Genomic DNA, 18,317 nt, shown 5'->3' on the forward strand with positions numbered 1-18,317 from the left:
AAAACTAGAACTTTCCTGACAAAGTTAGAAACAAGACACACTATTTTGTATAAAACACTATCTTCTTTATTATTTTAACACCGTATTGAAGATACTATCCAATGCAGTAAGAGACTGCAATTAGTGGTCTAAAAATTGGAAAAGAGGTAAAACTCTATTTACAAATAATATAATGATATGTCTGGAAAACCCCAAATAATTTATGTGCTTTATATTACAAATTAGAGAACTTAGCAAGCTATATAAGAAACATATCAAAATCAATAGGCTTCATTTATTTAAAAAAAAAAAAAGGAAGTTCAGTTAGAAACATAACGGAAGAGAAAATCCTACTTATGAAAGCAAAAAATAACAGAATACCTGGCATAAACTCAATAAGGAAATCTACGAGGAGAGGCATAAAAACACTCCCAAAAAACACAAGAGATTTAAACAAGTAAAAAGACATACGATGATCTTGTATAAGAAAACACAACATCACAACGATGTCGGTTCTCCCTATACTAATTTGTAAATTTAATACGACCTCAATAAAAAGAAAAAACCTTTGGGTTTTCTTCCCACAGCTAGACAAGCTGATTATGAAGTTCATCTGTAAAAACAAACAAGCAAGAACAGCCAGAAGACCCTGAAAAGGGAAAGAAAAGAGACAGGCATAGCCTTGCAAGATATTCTTATAAAGCTCTATAATTAAAACAGTGTGGTAGTGGCACATAATTAAAGAGAGACTAATGGAACAGTGCAGAGGATCCAGAAAGGAACTCAATTATGAACGGAATTTATCTCAAATCAGTGTGAGGAAATGAACAAAATAAGTGGTGCTGGGAATAATTCCATAGCCATATGGAAAAAAAGATTAAACTGAATTTATTTCTCATACCATACACCAAGATAAATTCCAAATGGATTGGAGATTCAAATGTGAAAAATAAAACCACTGAGTACATGGGTAAATATTTAATAACATGGAGTATGGAAAGCTTTCCCATTATGACTCAAACTCAAGAAGATATTAGGGAAAATATTGTTAGAATTACATAAAAATTTAAATTTGCATGACAAGTCATTTTTTAAATTTTATTTACTTATTTATTTTGAGACCAAGTCTTGCTCGATCGCCCAGGCTGAAGTACAGTGGCGCGATCTCAGCTCACTGCAACCTCCACTTCCTGGGTTCAAGTGATAGCTGTGCCTCAGTCTCCCAAGTAGCTGGGATTACAGATGTGCACCAACACACTCAGCGCATTTTTGTATCTTTAATAGAGACAAGGTTTCGCCATGTTGGCCAGGCTGGTCTCCAATTCCTGGCCTCGAGTGATCGCCCACCTCAGCCTGCCAAAGTGCTGGGATTACAAGTATGAGCTGCCACGCCCAACCGACAAGTCATCTTAAAATAAAAAGAGAAATGAAGAAATGAAAAGAATATTTGCAATACAGAAAGAGATGCCAAAAATGGAAAGAAAATACAAACGACCCTTTGGAGAGAGTTTAGAGTGATATGGACAGACAGTTTACACAAAAAGGAATGCAGAGTTTAAACATGTGAAAAGATGCTCAATCAATCTCAATCATGATATGAGAAGTAAAAGTAAAATGACAACTAAAACTATACTGAGATATCACAAAATACTCTATGGCAAGGTAGTAGAGAAATAATACTTTCTGATACACTGCTGGTAAAAATTCAGAATGGTACAACCCTTATAGAGGGAAACTGAGCAACACCTACCAAAATTCACATTAAAAAAAAAAAAAAAGGGCCGACTCTCAGCACTTTGGGAGGCTGAGACAGGTGGATTGCTTGAGCCCAGGAGTTTTGAGACCTGCCTGGGCACCACAGTGAGACTCTGTCTCTACAAAAAATACAAAAATTAGCCAGGCATGATGTGATCCCAGCTACTCAGGAGACTGAGGCAGGAGGATCACCTGAGCCTGGGAGGTCGAGGCTCCGGTGAGCTGTGATTGCACCACTGCTCTCTAGCCTGGGCAACCCTTTCTCAAAAAAAAAAAAAAAAAAAATAAGACTTATGCACGAGGTCATATAATAATGTAGGGAAACAACTCAAATGTCCAAATGTTCACCAACATGAGCTGGTTAGCTAAGGTATAGATAGATCAAGCCAGTGGAGCACTGTGCTGCTAAGAAAAGGAATGAGGAACTGATTCAAACTATTAATACAACATGGATGAACCTTGAAAACATTATGCTAACTGAAAGAAACCAGACATGAAGGCCAGAAAGTACATGACTTTACTTAAATCCAACGTTCACTGGTAAATTCAGAGACAGAAAATAGATTAGTGGTTGCCAGAGGCTGGGGTGTAGCAGGTAAATGGGCAGGAGGCAATGGGGAGGGACTGTTAACAGGTACAGGGTTTTTTTGATGAAAACATTCTAGGATTAGTGGTAATGGTTACACAACTTTGATTACACTAAAAAACCAATGAATTGAATTGTCTATAAGGGTGAGTATATTAATTATATTTCAATTTTTTTTTAAGAATGAAGAATTCCTCCATACACAACTATGGAGTGATTTCAAGGATATGCTGTGAAGTGAGAAAAGCAAATCCAGAGTACTATGTACAGTATGCTACCATTTCTCTAAAAGGGGTACAAATATATGAACATCAACATAGATAATAAGAGCAATTGACTGAAACATATCAAATACATTAAAATCCTTAACTTCATAGTAATACGAATAACATTTTACAGGTCCCCTTTGAAGGATACTAGGAAGTCAAATCATTATTCTGAAAACTGGTATAGTAAATGGAGAACAAGAAACAGGCACTTATCCTGTCTATGCTATTCAAACTTTATCACACAGTTAATGAGAGGAGTTTCTCTTTATAGAGGTATTCAGTATTAAACGAAAAAGTAATGAGAGAATTAGAATATCACCATTGGCCATCATATCACCACTAATGAATGAAAGATGTGATGACTGCGGCCAGGACTAGCAGCCCACACCTGTACTCCCAACTCCTCGGGAGGCTGAAGCAGGAGAGTAGCTTTAGCCCAGGAGTTCGAGGCTGCAGTGAGCTATTATCATGCCACTGTACTCCAGCCTGGCAGCCTGGGTGACAGAGCAAGACCCTGACTTAAAAAAAAAAGAAAAGAAAAAGAAAAAGAAAGGAAGAAAGATGTGATTATCATCACAAGATCGTGTATCATCTCCACCCTGAGTCAAGGCTGGTCTATGTAATGCATAAAACACAGTGGAACTGACAATACGTAGTCTAGGCTAGGTCAAACAGGGCATTGTAGCTTCTGCTTTGACTTCCTGGATCACTTATCTGCGGGAAGCCAGAGGGAAGCCAGAGGGTACCTGAGCAGCCCTGTGAAGCTGACACACATGGAGAGGCATTGGGCCTTTCCTCAAACCCCAAAACATCCTGCACTAACTTGGCCAATCATATGAATGAAGCACCTTGGAAGTGAATCCGCTGGCCCACTAAAGGTTTTGGATGACTGCAGACCCAGTCAATACCTGACTGCAACCTCAAGAGAGACTATGAGCCAGAACTATTGAGCCCCGCTTCTCTCAAATTCCTGACCCAAAGAAACAGTGAAAAATAAATGCTTATTACTGTTTTAAGCCAGTAAACTTTAGGGTAATTTGTTATGCAACAAATACAACATAATTCTACTTTTGTACATGTTATGAATTCTCCACAATAAAATACTTCAAAATACTAAGTTGAGTAATTACAGACAATCCTTTAAACAGAATTCCTTTATTCTTGCAAGCACATATAATAGATTAAATTGAAGGTGAGGAAGGAAGAGCTAATAAAAATTTGTTCCTTTTCTATCTCACTGCCTTAAGAAAAGTATCATTTATCACATTATCTCAGTTAACCTCAAAAACTCTAAAAGATGGAATTCATTATTCCCATTTTGCAAATAAGGAAAGTGATGCTCAGAGAAGTTAATAACTTGTTAAAAGTGCACAGTGGTAGAGGCAGGGTATAGAAAGTCTCTGTTCTTTCCACCACATCTCAAAGTCCTTCTGACTTTGTAATTTCTCTATCAAGCCCATCAGGACCAAAGTTGCTAAGGTCCAAATCTGTGACTTTTGTATGTAAATACTACCTTCCATCCCTTACAAAACATCTCTCTGCTTCCCCTTTTCTCACCAACAAATGCAGGGTCATTTAGTGTAGCCCTTAATTCTAAGCACCTAGAAACTGCTGAAGAAAGAAAAAAGCAACAAGAGTACAAGCTCCATTTAATATCCCCAGATTTCTGTTTAACTGTGGATGGGGCTGTACTTCAGGAAACAATTATTAGAGTTAACAATGGGTCAGGTTCTCCAAAATTCTTCCACTCCCACTCTTCTGTTTCCAAAGTAAAAGTATGAGGGTGATTATACAAGCCAATATAATAATACTATATTTCCTTCTTTGTTCCCAAGGGTAAATTGTATAACGGGGTATTATATGATCATTTATAAATCATCAAAATTAATTTCCAAATAAATTATTAAAAAGAAAGCCCTAACCTACTTTACAGAGTCTAACAATACTGTATGCTAAAACCATTATTTTTCTAACAATAAAGTTGAAGCTTCCATTTTAGGCAATTGCAATTTATTGAGTGCTTATAATTTTTTAGGCATTGACAAACCATTTTACATTCAAAATTTAATTAAACCTTGATAACTACCACCATTTTACAAATAAGAAAAAGCTGGGGCCCAGAAAGGTTATGAAACTTGCCAAAGGTCAAAAAGCAGAGAGAGGCAGGGTTGAGTTTTGGACCAGTACTCTCTGGCTCCAAACCTGTCTTCTAACCACATTACCCAAGAAGGAAAAAACCCTACAAAACGCATCCAGCAAATAAAGTGTAATGTAAATGTCTTATCTTAAATTCGTCTTCCTAGTGGGCCAACCTGAGCATTGCTTTTGGCTTAATTCTGTCAGGTTAGAATGGTAAGTGAGAACGTGCCACTTCCCCATACCTAACTGAAAAAGAACAACTAAAGTTCAGAGAAAAATCAACATAGAGGATATTTATGATACTTGCAAAGTTGTTTCTAAGAACAGTTTGGAAGGAGGGAATGGGGAGGACAGCCAAGATTTCAATACAAAGGAGAGAAAAAGGAAATAGTGACTCTGAAACTAACTTCCAGGACATATTTCTCAGACTTAAAATAGACTTGACCTTAGGACTGTCATGAGAAAAGTCAGAACAAATGAAGTCATCATATATAAACTGTTCACTCTCAGGAACATGACTAGTGGGCAACACAGAACTAGGTTAAGGGACACTAATAAGCCAATAACTGCTTCCCTCTTTCAGCTGAGTTTTCCTACAGGTCATACTTTAAGGCTATTAAAGTCACTATTATCTCAAAAATGTTCCATGCAATCTCACAGGGGCTCCAACCTCCTACTAACCCTAATTAAAAACTGAAACGAGTGACAGAAAAAAAGACTGTTCCCTTTGAAGTCAGTTCATTCATTCGACAAGTACCAATGAGCGTAGGCACTGTGGTGGACCCTAGAGACATAATGACTGGCATAAATAGGCCCAGCGTCTCCTCAAGTTTAAACATCAAGGGAGGCAATCAAATACACATAGACATGCGAACTCCTAGCTGTGGTTCAGGACATGGTGCCCACAGAGGATACAACAGGGAAACTATACACTCCCTCCCATGTGTAAGGAAGAGAGGGAAGCAGATTATCAGAGAAGGTTTCCAAAAGGATGAATAGTGTTTCACGAAAAGGAAGTCAAACTGTTTGAGACTGAGGCTAAAGCACATGCTAAGTCCCTAAGACCAGAAGGGACACGTGTGTATGAACATATGGCTCAAGTATAATAAACACTGAAAGTTTTTTTGATAGACATTTTTATTGAAGGTTAACATGCTTACAGAAAAGAATATAAATCCTAAGTGTGCAGCTTGGTGAATTATCACAAAGTGAATTCACCCATATTTTTGACTACCTAGGTCAAAAATAGAACATTCAAAAGCCCTCAAACCTTCTCCAAATCACTACCCCTCCCCTTCCTCAAAGGTGAGCCCTATCCTAACTCCCAACACCATAGTTCTGCCTGATTTTGAACTTTGTATAAACTAAATTGTATAGTATGTAATTTTTTTTGTCTGGCTTCTTTCACTCAACATGATGCTTATGAAATTCTTCCATGGTGCTGCATGTAGCAAGTTCCTTTCATTTCCATTGCTATAAAGTATTTCATTGTATGCTTATATTAAAGTTTATTCTTTTGATGAACTATGGGGTTATTTCTAGTTTTCAACTAGTATGACTAATACTACAATGAACATTCTAGTAGTGACTTTTGTTGAACATATCTACACATTTCTGCTGGCTATATAACTGGAAGTAGAACTGGTCGTGAGGGAACATGCATATTTTTCAACTTCAGTAAATACTGCCAACAGTTTTCCAAAGTAGTCTTGCTAATTTACGTTCCTACTAACAGCATGTGACATTTGTTTTTTGTTTGGTTGGTTTTTGTCATAACAGACAAGATAACCTACCACAGTCTGGAGAAAATCTAAACTTTTGATGAAAACTGGCCAGGAAAAATACAATGGCCCCTTCTCCAGCCTGAAATCCTTACGTGTACTTCTTTCCATGAATTTTATTATTTACCAACCAAAAGTCCTAAATTTTACAATGGGTATGCTCTTAGGACAACAAATTCCATTACAAAGAATGATCTTAACATCCTTATTTCTAGGTCAGAGAAAACAATGTGTAGGAATAGTATTTTGTTGGTCTGATTATAAACATTCTGTATTATCTACAGTCCAAAGGGATTTTTTAGTAGCCACTTTGAAAAGACTTTTAGTTTTACATCTCTTACATTAACAGGTAGAAGAGAACTAAAATTGTCTCCATAGGTCAGTTTTTTAGACTGCCTTTGCTAGTCACAAAATAAAAATTACCTAGCTCTTCTACCCTTTTCCACTTTGAATATCCTCAGACCCTAAACAAAACATCACACACACACACACACACACACACACACACACACATCAGGAAGTGAAGAAAAAGGGCAGAAGTTGTGTGAAGGACACTTCCTTCTTTTTTCTTTTTACAGGACTCAAAACTTATACCTCCCATGGGCCCAGTGTCAGAACAGGAGCCCTGAAGACAAGGGACAGACCAGCTTGGGAGAGGTGCCTGGGAAGCCTCACAGGCTTACTAAGGTGGAATAGGTGCTGAACTCCAGACACAGGGAGAGGGAGGCTCTCTTTGTACCCCCAGCAGACAATGTTGGCAGACTATGCCTCAGGGAGATTCAGCAAATGCAGATGGCTCAGCAGGCAGGGGCAAGGTGGAATAGGGTAGGATGAAGGTGGTAATGGAAGATTCAGGTAGACTAGAGGGAGGAAGTCCATGTCAAGTGATATGCTTGCATCCTTGGGGCCTGGAGTCAGAAAAGGGTTTGGCCAAATGCAAAGAAGACCTCAGCTGTGGGGAAGCTGGAGTACTGGCAGGTAGCCAGAAAAAGGTATAAGAGCAAGATCTATACCTGGCAGCAGAATTTAAAATGAGAATGTGTCCACAGCCACAGGGCCCAGTTATTAGAAATGGGGTCCAGAGTGTGGAACCAGAATGACTTTAACTTTCTCCCACTGAACTGGGAGTGGGGGGTGAGTTACACAGTATGGAGGAAGGGTCTGGTGAGGGGAAACAGATCTAGCCAAGGTTCACAGGAGAAAGGCAGTAATGGAGTCTGACAGAGTGTTATGGGTGTCAGCAGGTGGAATTCTGAAAATGGAATTCTGAAAATATATTGAAGCAAACATAATTAACCCATATTTCACCATCACAACACTGCAAAGTTCCCTGGCTTCTGGTCCCTCCCTGAGCCACTAACTATGCAGGCACAGACACTGTAGGGAAAGTCCTGGAATAGGACTTTCTGCAAAGGTCACAGCTGCCCTCCCCAGACCACTCCCTATCAGAGGGAGCCAGCTTCTGACTCTCCCACTGTCATTCCTAGATACCCTGAGGCTCACGTCACACAGGAATGCCACCCTTGCCACCTTCTCTTGACCTCCAAGTCACTCACATTCATTAAGGACCTCAGTGCTTTAAGCTCACTCCAAGTACTACCATCACCCTAGGCAAGGTCAAGGTTCATATGGTAACACAAACACCTCACACTTCCCTTTAATTCTGACTATGACCTGCAGTCCAACCCCACTCCACTACAGGCACCACTGCATGGCCATACTTAGGAGGTCATTTGGCAGAATGTCAAAGAGCTCTCTCTGACCACAAATTTCCAATTCATCGGTTCTCCCTCATACATATTTGCATTTATAATAATTACTTAAAAAATAATAATAGGTAACATTCTGGGAGTGTTTACTACGTACTAAACACTATTGGGAGACTCGTTTAATCCTTCTAGCGCTCCTGTGATATATGTATTATTCTCATTTTATATGACTCGAAATCTGAGGCACAGACAGGTTAAGTAATTTGCCCAAGGTCTTGCAGCTATAAAGTAGCAGAGCTGAGATCTGAAAACAAGTGGTGGGGCACCAAAGTATGTGCTCTCTTTCATCATTTTTTACATTTTGTTGAACATACACAGAAAGTACATATAGCGTAACTATACCAATAGATTTATTTTTGCAAACTGAACATACCTGTATAACCAGCACCCAGATCAAGAAGCAACATTACCAGCATACTAGAAGCTGCCCCGTGTACCCTCCCAGTACCACTGTGCTGAATTCTAACAGCACAGATCAGTTTGCCTGCTTTTGTGCTACTGTGGCTGGCTGCTTCTTCAGTCTTCACTACTCACCACCACCCATGCTGAATCGTGTTGAGAAGTTCCACTTATTAGGCATTGCTCTAAGCATATAATCATTTGGCCCCTTTAACTGACACTGCCTGGCCCTATCTCACCAGTTCTCCTAGTCCCTCTCTAATGCTTGTCCCTTCTATCAAACCCAAACCTACATCCCACACTCTTGCTCTCTCATCAGTAGCTACTGGACATTCTGCAAAATGCAAAATTCCAATTCAAGATCAATCTAACTGTCTGTCATTCACCCATGTACAAAAGAATGGCCAAACATTGCTAAAGAAAAAAGATCACACAGCTTACAGAACGGTAATTAAATGCACAATGTCGCACCACAGCTGGGCACCAAGTGCTGCCGAGGGTGTTTTCTTCATGTCCCCAACCACTCCTTCTCTCCTCTTCGTAGGGACCAGTCCAAATTCCAAATGTTCCCTCTTCTCAAGTACATGTCAAAAGTCCCTAATGCCAGAAGGGACATCATATATACATATGCCCTAATCCCATGCTCCCACTCTCATTACAGTAGCCTAATCCCCTTCTATTTCAGTTAGCAATCCTAAAAATGTTTACCAGGGGCAAGTTTAAAAGGCAAACCAGGAAAAAAAAAAAGAAGTTATTCACAACACATGACAAAAAGATAAACATTCTTAACTTTTAAAAAATCTACACAAATTAAGAAGAAAAACTCTAATTCTCCAATAGGAAAATAGCCGAAGTAATAGACAATATAAAAAAAAATTACAAATGCTTGATAAACATATGGAGAAAGACTGATATCCATTTCAAATCAACTTAATGTAAATAAAATTGGCCAAGATTAAAAATGGGTAATACCACATTCTTCCAGGTAGACTAAATGTTAATTCCCAAATCAAACTAACTGAGTGCCTGGACCATGTACTTTAGTCCCACCTGGAATCTGTGTATGGTATTCTGCCCTCAGCTTGCACTGAGAAACATTCACTACCACATTTATGATGGCAACATTGTTCAGAGCCTTGTCCCTCTAAAAGGACCCAGGAGAGTAATTTATTTAGGTCTGAGCTCAGAAACTGTACCTCTCCTGAGTCACTTGCTAGTTTTAAATATCAAGAACTGTTTTCTTATTTGGTGAGGCTGTGGAAGCTCAGAGCCAAACGTGTGACCCAGCCCCATGGCAACCATGCATGCCCCTGTGGCATGCGTTTCCACGTACTGACCTGACTTAACTGGTCAGTTCTTGCCATGTTCCCTTGGCCCAATTTCCTTTTTTTTAAACCTATTATATGTATTTTTTAAGTTACTTAAACTGATTTTGAAATGAAACAAGAGAGGGCAGTCCTAATGCTGAGGTTGTCCCCACTCCCCTGTCCTCCATATTCTGAGAGAAATGAGTCAGGCTGGACTTTTACAGTTTTCATTTGTCACTATAGGTGTATAAGGTGTCTGTGTCCTGGACTAATGAATTCTGGTTGTGCAAATTAGCTTCTTAAGCAATAGTCCCTAAATACTTACCAGCTACTTCTAATTGCCTTACTAAATACCATATAATTCTCTCAAAATGTTCTTTCAGAAACACCAGGGGCATATTTTCAAGATGGAGGTGCTATAAAATCAACAAATTTCACAAGCTAATTCAAATTCTAAAATGGCCTGGAATATTTAACTCAAAATATTACAAGTTCCTGTAATAACAGCTGGGCACAGTGGCATATACTTGTAATCCCAACACTTTGGGAGGCCAAGGCAGGAAGATTGCTTGAGTCCAGGAGTTCAAGACCAGCTTGGGCAATATAGTGAGACCCTTTCTCTACAAAAAAATTAAAACATTAGCCGGATATGGTGGTGCATGGCAGCAGTCCCAGCTACTCAGGGGGCTGAGGTGAGAGTATCATTTGAGCCCAAGAGCTCAAGCTGTGATCATGCCACTGTACTCCAGTCTGGGTAACACAGCAAGACCCTGTTTCAAAAAAAAAAAAAAAAAACTTCCTACAGTAACATAGAGATAATACCCAGCTATAGACCAAATGCATACTGCGATGTGTATGATAAATGTATTCTATATACTTCCCGCATGAAAAGACAAACTTTAGAAAAGTCACTAAAACAAAACAGGAAAAAAAATCTTATGGACTACGTTGAGTCCGTATGATTCCATTACGGTGGAAGACAAATAAAATGACTTCAAAGAGACTATGTATAATTCAATCTAGAGAGAAATCACTGTCTAAAGGTAAAACATATATATATTTAAAAATGTAATTATCCCGACTCTAATTCCAGGGAATGGGGAAGTGAAACTAAGATACATCCATTTAGATCCAATTTGGTTGTGTTCAAGTATTCAAAGAAACGCAGAACCCATAGCAACAAAGGGAAGCAGAACTTAAAGATCCAAATTGTATCCTTTCTCTCTCCCTGTTCCTCTTCCATTTTATTAGTTGTATCAGCCAGGATGCTTGTGGTTGCAAATCAAGAAAATTAATCTTAAAGTATTAGGCAATAGAGTGGATTTACTGCCTCATGCTAACACAGAGTCCAGGGTCAGCTCTTGTAAGCTTCAGGAAAGGTTTGGTAGGACTTCACTCTAGGGGTTTGCAATTCTCTAAGCCTGTTCTCACCCAGGAGTTGGCTTTGTCCTCACTGTGCGGGGTTGTGAGGGAGGTGGGAGGAACATCTTCCCCCAACCACTCCATAGTCTAATTGGCACAGTTTCTATTACATGCCTGCCCCTGAACTAGTAACTGGGACCAGAGGAATTCCATGTTCTGCTCAGCTTGGGCCTGGGTTATATATATCTATTACTGAACCAATAAATGGGGCAAGGAGGTTGTTGGGGCTCACCCTGAGGCTGGAAATGAGCTCAATTACACCCAAACTACACAACTACTATGAATGGCAAAGGGGAAAAGGGGAAGGAACAAATGTTACCAAAGAAGCATGGCAGAGGCTCGCTTGCTGGCTGTTCAAACTCAGTTCCTCTTCTTATCGGGCACACAACTAAATCATATTTCCCGGCCTTCACTGAAGTTAAGTGTGGCCATGTAGCCAATGGAAAACAAATAAACTGACATGGACCACTTCTAGACTTGGCCTTTAAAAACCTCTCCCTCATGACCCTCCATGCTCTTTTCCCTTTTGGGAGCTTGTCCATATAGACAAGCATGGCAACCTTGGCAACTGTTATGTTGAAGATAAAAAAGCCAAAAATGGAAGGAGCCTTAGTCCCTGAATCATTGCTTTGAGAAGAGTCTTCCACTCTTCTCTAAGGACAAGATAGTTGTCTTTAGGGTAAAATGAGAAGTGATAAGCAATGCAGGGTAATTAAATATCTCTTAGGCAGGCTACACAAGTAAGGGAGAAGCTCGACTGGGAAGCCATTTCTATGTCAAACCTTGTTGAAATTTTCCTACAAACTACCTATTCTTCTCTTAGCAAACAGAAAAAGCGGAAAAGTTCTCTGACAATTCAGAATACAAACTGCCTCAGAGTCAGATTAGGAATAAAAACTATCATTACATATAAAAGTAGTATTAATTCTTATGCTGAAAAGCGTTTCAGGGCCTGGGCTGAACTCCAGTGCAGGGACAGCTATTGTTCTGGTCAGTACCCTTGCCTCCTCTGAGGGGTACTCCCCCTCATTCCAATTATCTTGTTCTGTGAAAGTTGTTGCCCATTGCAGAGGCTGTCTACTGGTTGTTGGAGTGGGCAGGTGTTTCCAAGCCAGGCCCATCTTGGTTTTTCCCTAGGATTTTCAAATCGGAATTAAGGGAAGAAGCTCTCTATTGATGAAGCTATAAAATGTGAGGCCAGGAGCTATTGATGGACATTGTTTCCTGTTGAACAGCAAAAAGCAGCCCAAGGAAACAAAGATGGCACCAATGACAGAGAAAGATGGAAAAAGAGTCCTGGTTTCATTTGTACCAGAGGCCAGCATACCCATGTCCTTCCCTTGGTCTGGTTATGTAAGCCAGATTATACTGATCCACGAATTCTACTTCTGGCTTCAGCTAGTTTAGACTGGATAATGTCACTTACAGTCAAAAGAAACCTGACCAATATAATCACGAAACTTGTCTTGATCAAAAAAAAAAAAAACATGACATCTCACTAAATTCAAAAAAGTAAAATGAAAAATATGGAAATATCAAAGTATAGTTGTGATATAAGAAATACATATTTTGGTCTTCTTCCACAATTCCTCGCTCATAGCTTACCTTTTGTTAAAATATTTGGTCTTTTGTCCTGAAACAGCTCTGGAGCAGCTCCAGGCCAATAAAGGTGAAAGAAGTGACTTCTGTTATTCATAACAAGCTCATTCCACAACACCGGAGTTTATGCTAATGAGGTAATTTGTGGAAAGCCCCTAGATAACCACAAGATGAATGCTGGTTACCACAGGAAGCAACCATAGGATTAAAGGGCTGGGATTTTCAGCATACCTCCCTCACTTCCCCCAGGAAAAATGAGAGGAAATGGGGATCGCTTCTCAGCTTTTTGGCTAAGATCAAGTGGAGAGGAAATGGGTTGAAAGTTGAGCTAATAACCAATGACTGGTGATTTAATCAACCATGCCTATGTAATGAAGCCTCCATAAAAATCCAAAAGGATGTGTTCAGGGACCATCCAGGTTGGTGAACAAGAACACATCCACATGCCAGAGGGTGGTGCACCCAACTCTACAGGGACTGAAGCTCCTGTGCTTGGGACTCTCTAGACCTAACCCTGTGTATCACCTCTTTGTTCATTTGTACCTTTAATAAATATATCCTTCCTAATAAACTGGTAATCTAGTAAGTAAACTGTGAGCCAGTCTAGCAAATCATCAATCCCAAGAGGGTGGTCATGAGAACTTCCAATTCGTAACCAAGTCGGACAACTGGGGGCAACCTAAAGATCTACTACTTTCGCTTGGCATCTGAAGGGGGGCAGCCTCATGGGACCAAGTCCTTAACCCGGAGGGTCTACACTAATTCCAGTCAGAATTGAATGGAACTTTAGGGCACCCAAGCTGGTGTCCACAAACTGAAAAGCTGCTTTACATGTGTGGGAGTTTTTTAGGAAGTCAATGCAGGAGGATCACTTTAGGCCAGGAGTTCAAGACCAGCATGGGCAACATAGCGAGACCCCCCTCATCTCTACAAAAAAAAAAAAAAAAAAAAGGTAGAAGTTTGAAAAGGTGAATCTTTAAGGTAACCTCAAGCCCCGTGGATTGTCACAGGATTAATTTAGTTCACGCACAAAGTACTTAGAACAGTGCCTGGTATGCAGTAAACAGTTAATACATTATAGCTTTACTGTTATACCAGTCTTAGTTGATTTCCAGGTTAGTGACCCATGCTTTTATAAGGTGTCACAGCTAGAAACATGTCAAGCTAATCACAGAAAGTGTGTTTGTGCCACACACTCACACTGTGATCTCATAATCCAACACTCAGCAGTGCACCATCAAATCCAGAAGATCTTTGATTTGTAATGACAACGTCTTCAGGTGCCCAATAAGGTGAAGCCACTTCAACAACCTCAGACCCCTCCTGGAGTTCAACAAGGATACCCAGTATCAGCCGCCATGCTCTTCCAGTCCCTAGGATATCCATCCATTCTCTGCAACCTTCTTCCACTCTCTGGGTCCTCAAGGCCATAGTGAAACAGTCAGGAGGGAAAAACTGTCCTACAGCAGACCATAGGAACCTCTCCAACCTCTGAGCATGCATGACCTTGACAGTCGGAACCCTTTATCCTATCTTAGTCTTTTTGTTTTTGTAGTGGAATATTGCAAATACAAAACAAGGGGGCATTTTTTCTAGACATAAAGTCTTTTAACAGTTACCTACTTCCTTCTTAGTGCTCTTCCTTCGAGGTTTTTTTGTTGTTGTTGTTAATTACACTGAATAAATTGGAAAGAAATTCTCGCGGAGCATTGGCAAGGAAACTGCACCGTCAAAAGTCCAGAGGTTATCAAGTCCCTGGAAATGTGAGTACTCAAGGCATTCAGTGTGTGAGGCACAGCAAGAAGCTGGAGAGGGGGCAGGAACCCATCAGGCTGGGCTTTACACACCAAAGAAAGGAGTCTGAATTTGGCAACTGGGAGTCACAGGGGGTGTTAGACAGGGGAATAGAACAATCATATCTGCATTTGCTCACTCTGCTCCTTTTCTGAACCTCTGCTTGCAGGGTACAGATCTCCTAGACTTCTGCATGTGGGTTCTGGTTATCTGGGAATTAGAAAAATGAGGTCTGAAAACAAGTTTTTCAGAAGAATGGATAAGGTGGGATAACAATTCCAGAAAATTTCCTCATGAGGAAGAAAAACAAGGCAGATTATTTTAGCTACCTGGCTCTACAGTGGTAGAGAAAGCTAAGAAGGCTGAGGGCCAGAGCAAAGCCCTCACTGCCATCATTTAGAAACCACTGACTCCAAATGGACCTGGTGGGGAGGAGCCAGGGCCAAGTTCACATGCCATGCATGCTTGAAGGTCTTTCCAGAGCCTAGTTATGGGACAGGTACACTTCTCTGATTAGCCAGGGTCTGCACACTGGAAGAACAAGGCCAGTTCATAATAACCCTGACCAGAGACCACCTCCAGCCAGTCTACATTATTTTACTACAGCAGAAAGTGAGCACAGTAAGAAAAGCTAGCCCTATAAACAACTGAATCTAAACCAAAACCATGTGATTACCCAAGAGATTCAGTGGGATCTCAAGCTGTCCTACATTGCAGAAACATTCTTGGTCTTACAAGACAAACACAGCTTTTGGCACTGAAAACTGTTTTTTGGTCTACAGGGCAGAAAACCAGTGCACCCCTATTTATTTTTCCATTATCAGTATATTCAGCAGCACTGAAAGGATTATAACAGAGCTTCCTTCTCCAGTGGCCCACTGGTGAGAAAACAAAACTCTGGTTAATAGGCAAAGAAAAACAAGAAAAGTCTGTTACTTCTAAGCTGCATTAACAGATTAGAAGGTATCTTCCCATACCTTCTCTCATGTCCACATTTTATATACAAGGAACTGTGGCTCACAGACAAGTTATTCAATTTGCTCCAGCTCACACAGCTAAATAAGTACCAAAACCAAAGAGAAAGCCCAGAATTTGAACCTAAGTTTTCAGATTTCAATTCCCCTGCTCTTTTTAACTGTATTGCAGCAACAATATGTTTACATTTCTATACAGGTTTTATAAAATCAAGGGGGCAGTGGAAACACACACACAATTAGAGGTAAAGTTGTTGTCTTGTGAGCTTATCATTTTAAAAGTGAGGCCAGCCAGGTGTGGTAGCTCATGCCTATAATCCCAGCACTTTGGGAGGCCGAGGCAGGTGAATCACGAGGTCAAGAGATGGAGATCACCCTGGCTAACATGGTGAAACCCCATCTCTACTAAAAATACAAAAAATTAGCTGGGTGTACTGGTGCCCACCTGTAGTCCTAGCTACTCAGGAGGCTAAGGAAGGAGAATCGCTTGAACCCGGGAGGCGAAGGTTGCAGTGAGCCAAGATTGTACCGCTGAACTCCAGCCTGGCGACAGAGCAAGACTCCGCCTCAAAAACAACAACAACAACAACAACAACAAAAGGGAGGCCACATCTTATTCATCATCACATTACCAGCAAGTATCTAGTGCAGTTCCTAGCCCAAGGTAAGCACCAAAGGTTTGCTGAACGAATGAAGGAATATTTTATTGTTCAATAAAGAATATGGGCTGGGCACGGCAGCTCACGCCTATAATCCCAGCACATTGGGAAGCCAAGACAGGCAGATCACCTGAGGTCGGGAGTTCAAGGACCAGCCTGGCCAACATGGTGAAACCCCATCTCTACTAAAAATACCAAAATTAGCTAGGTGTGGTGGGTGGTACCTGTAATCCCAGCTGCTTGGGAGGCTGAGGCAGGAAAATTGACTGAACCCAGGAGGCAGAGGTTGCAGTGAGCCAAGATTGTGCCACTGAACTCCAGCCTGGGTGAGAGAGCGAGATTCTGTCTTTAAAAAAAAAAGAAAAGAAAAGAATGTGACCTATCAGGAAAATTTACCAAACTGGAGTTCTCTGTGTAGATGGGAGAACTGACAAGAGAATATCTACAATGGAGTTCAAGAAGTCAGACTAGAAAACCACTAAAACAATTTCTAACTCACTGTCTCTGAAAACTAATCTCATTAGAGATTAGTGTCTAATGGAAGAACTAATTTTTAGCAATATTGAAAATAAGTGTATGTTTGCTCATATAGTCAACTATCAATTATCTCCATAGAGGTGTTCTGTGCCTTTTGAAAATACTGCTGGCCCACAGGGTATTATCCCTGCCTGCCTTCTTCATCCCAAGGAAAGCCTTTATTATAATTCACCTCATGGGAAATTTTTGGCTTTTAAGACCCTATTTCTTAATTCTAGAATAACAAAAGACAGGGCATAATGATTTAGGGAGAAAAAAGGAACAAGACCTCCTGTTTTTACCTAAAAATGTTAGGGTAGTAAAGGAAGCTGATCAAAAATACAGTTAATGACTACGTATTAATAAATACTGTAGGTTTCACTGCATGCCAACGCTAACCCCAAGTGTATGAGTTACAAACTAAGATGAAAAAACAGGTATCTGTACATGCATTCAAAATAAAAACAGAACCATTTTGCAATAATCTAGCAACTCCTCTAATGACATCCAAGTTTAGAAATTCCAGGTGTTCAACTTCTTTATTGCTTCTGATACAGTAAAGCCTGCTGGACAAGGGTACACTTTGCAAACCTGAATTAGAAAAGCATGCAGAGTCTGAGGCCAGGCCATATTAGTGAAATGACCAAAGGGAGTGAAGTAACTCTGGTTCACTTACCATGAATATAAAAGGTGTCATGGGATAAAGGACAAGAGTTAGCTTGGGGTTCTTGTCCCAGCTTCACCAGTACTTGCAGTGTGATCTTGCACCTGTCTCCCAACTGCCTTAGGGTTTCGATTTCCTCCTCTATAAAACTGAGAAAGTAAGTTGGATATGGTAAAGTCAAAGGTCCCACTAAGGAATCAATTCTTAAGCAAATGGAAGATTTCAATAAGTAAATATAACTTATCTAAAGCCAAGTTTATATATAAAAATTTTTTAATTTAGGGCATTTTCAGTATAGACTACTCTAAAATGTTTTAAAACCTGAAATCAAGACTTAAAAGTGGATTCTAAGAATAAATCCAAGTCTTTGTGCACAAAGGCTTATAAAATTATACCCATCTTAAACCTGTTGTAAGAAGATATACATGGCTGGGCGCAGTGGCTCACGCCTGTAATCCCAGCACTTTGGGAGGCCGAGGCGGGTGGATTACCTGAGGTTGGGAGTTCGAGACCAGCCGGACCAACATGGAGAAACCCCATCTCTACTAAAAATACAAAAAAATTAGCCTGGCATGGTGGCATGCGCCTGTAATCCCAGCTACTCGGAAGGCTGAGGCAGGAGAATCACTTGAACCTGGGAGGCAGAGATTGTGGTGAGCCAAGATCATGCCATTGCACTCCGGCCTAGGCAACAAGAGCAAAATT

The 18,317-nt window shown here is 40.3% G+C and overlaps 1 protein-coding gene across 2 annotated transcripts in view; it reads right to left on the reverse strand.

Moving 5' to 3' along the window:
- PDE8A (phosphodiesterase 8A) overlaps positions 1-18,317 on the reverse strand; it is a 157,208-nt gene that overhangs the window by 120,912 nt on the left and 17,979 nt on the right. Inside the window, exon 3 of one of the 2 annotated variants that reach the window (XM_017884273.1) lies at positions 17,625-17,761. The exons of the other annotated variant lie outside the window; for it this stretch is intronic. Coding sequence (XP_017739762.1) covers positions 17,625-17,645 — 21 coding nt within the window. The 5' untranslated portion in view covers positions 17,646-17,761. The remainder of the gene's footprint in view (positions 1-17,624; positions 17,762-18,317) is intronic. 2 annotated transcript variants of the gene reach the window in all.

The sequence above is a fragment of the Rhinopithecus bieti genome, unplaced genomic scaffold (assembly GCF_001698545.2).
Source record: "Rhinopithecus bieti isolate Rb0 unplaced genomic scaffold, ASM169854v2 scaffold_14885, whole genome shotgun sequence".
Classification (NCBI taxonomy): domain Eukaryota; kingdom Metazoa; phylum Chordata; class Mammalia; order Primates; family Cercopithecidae; genus Rhinopithecus; species Rhinopithecus bieti.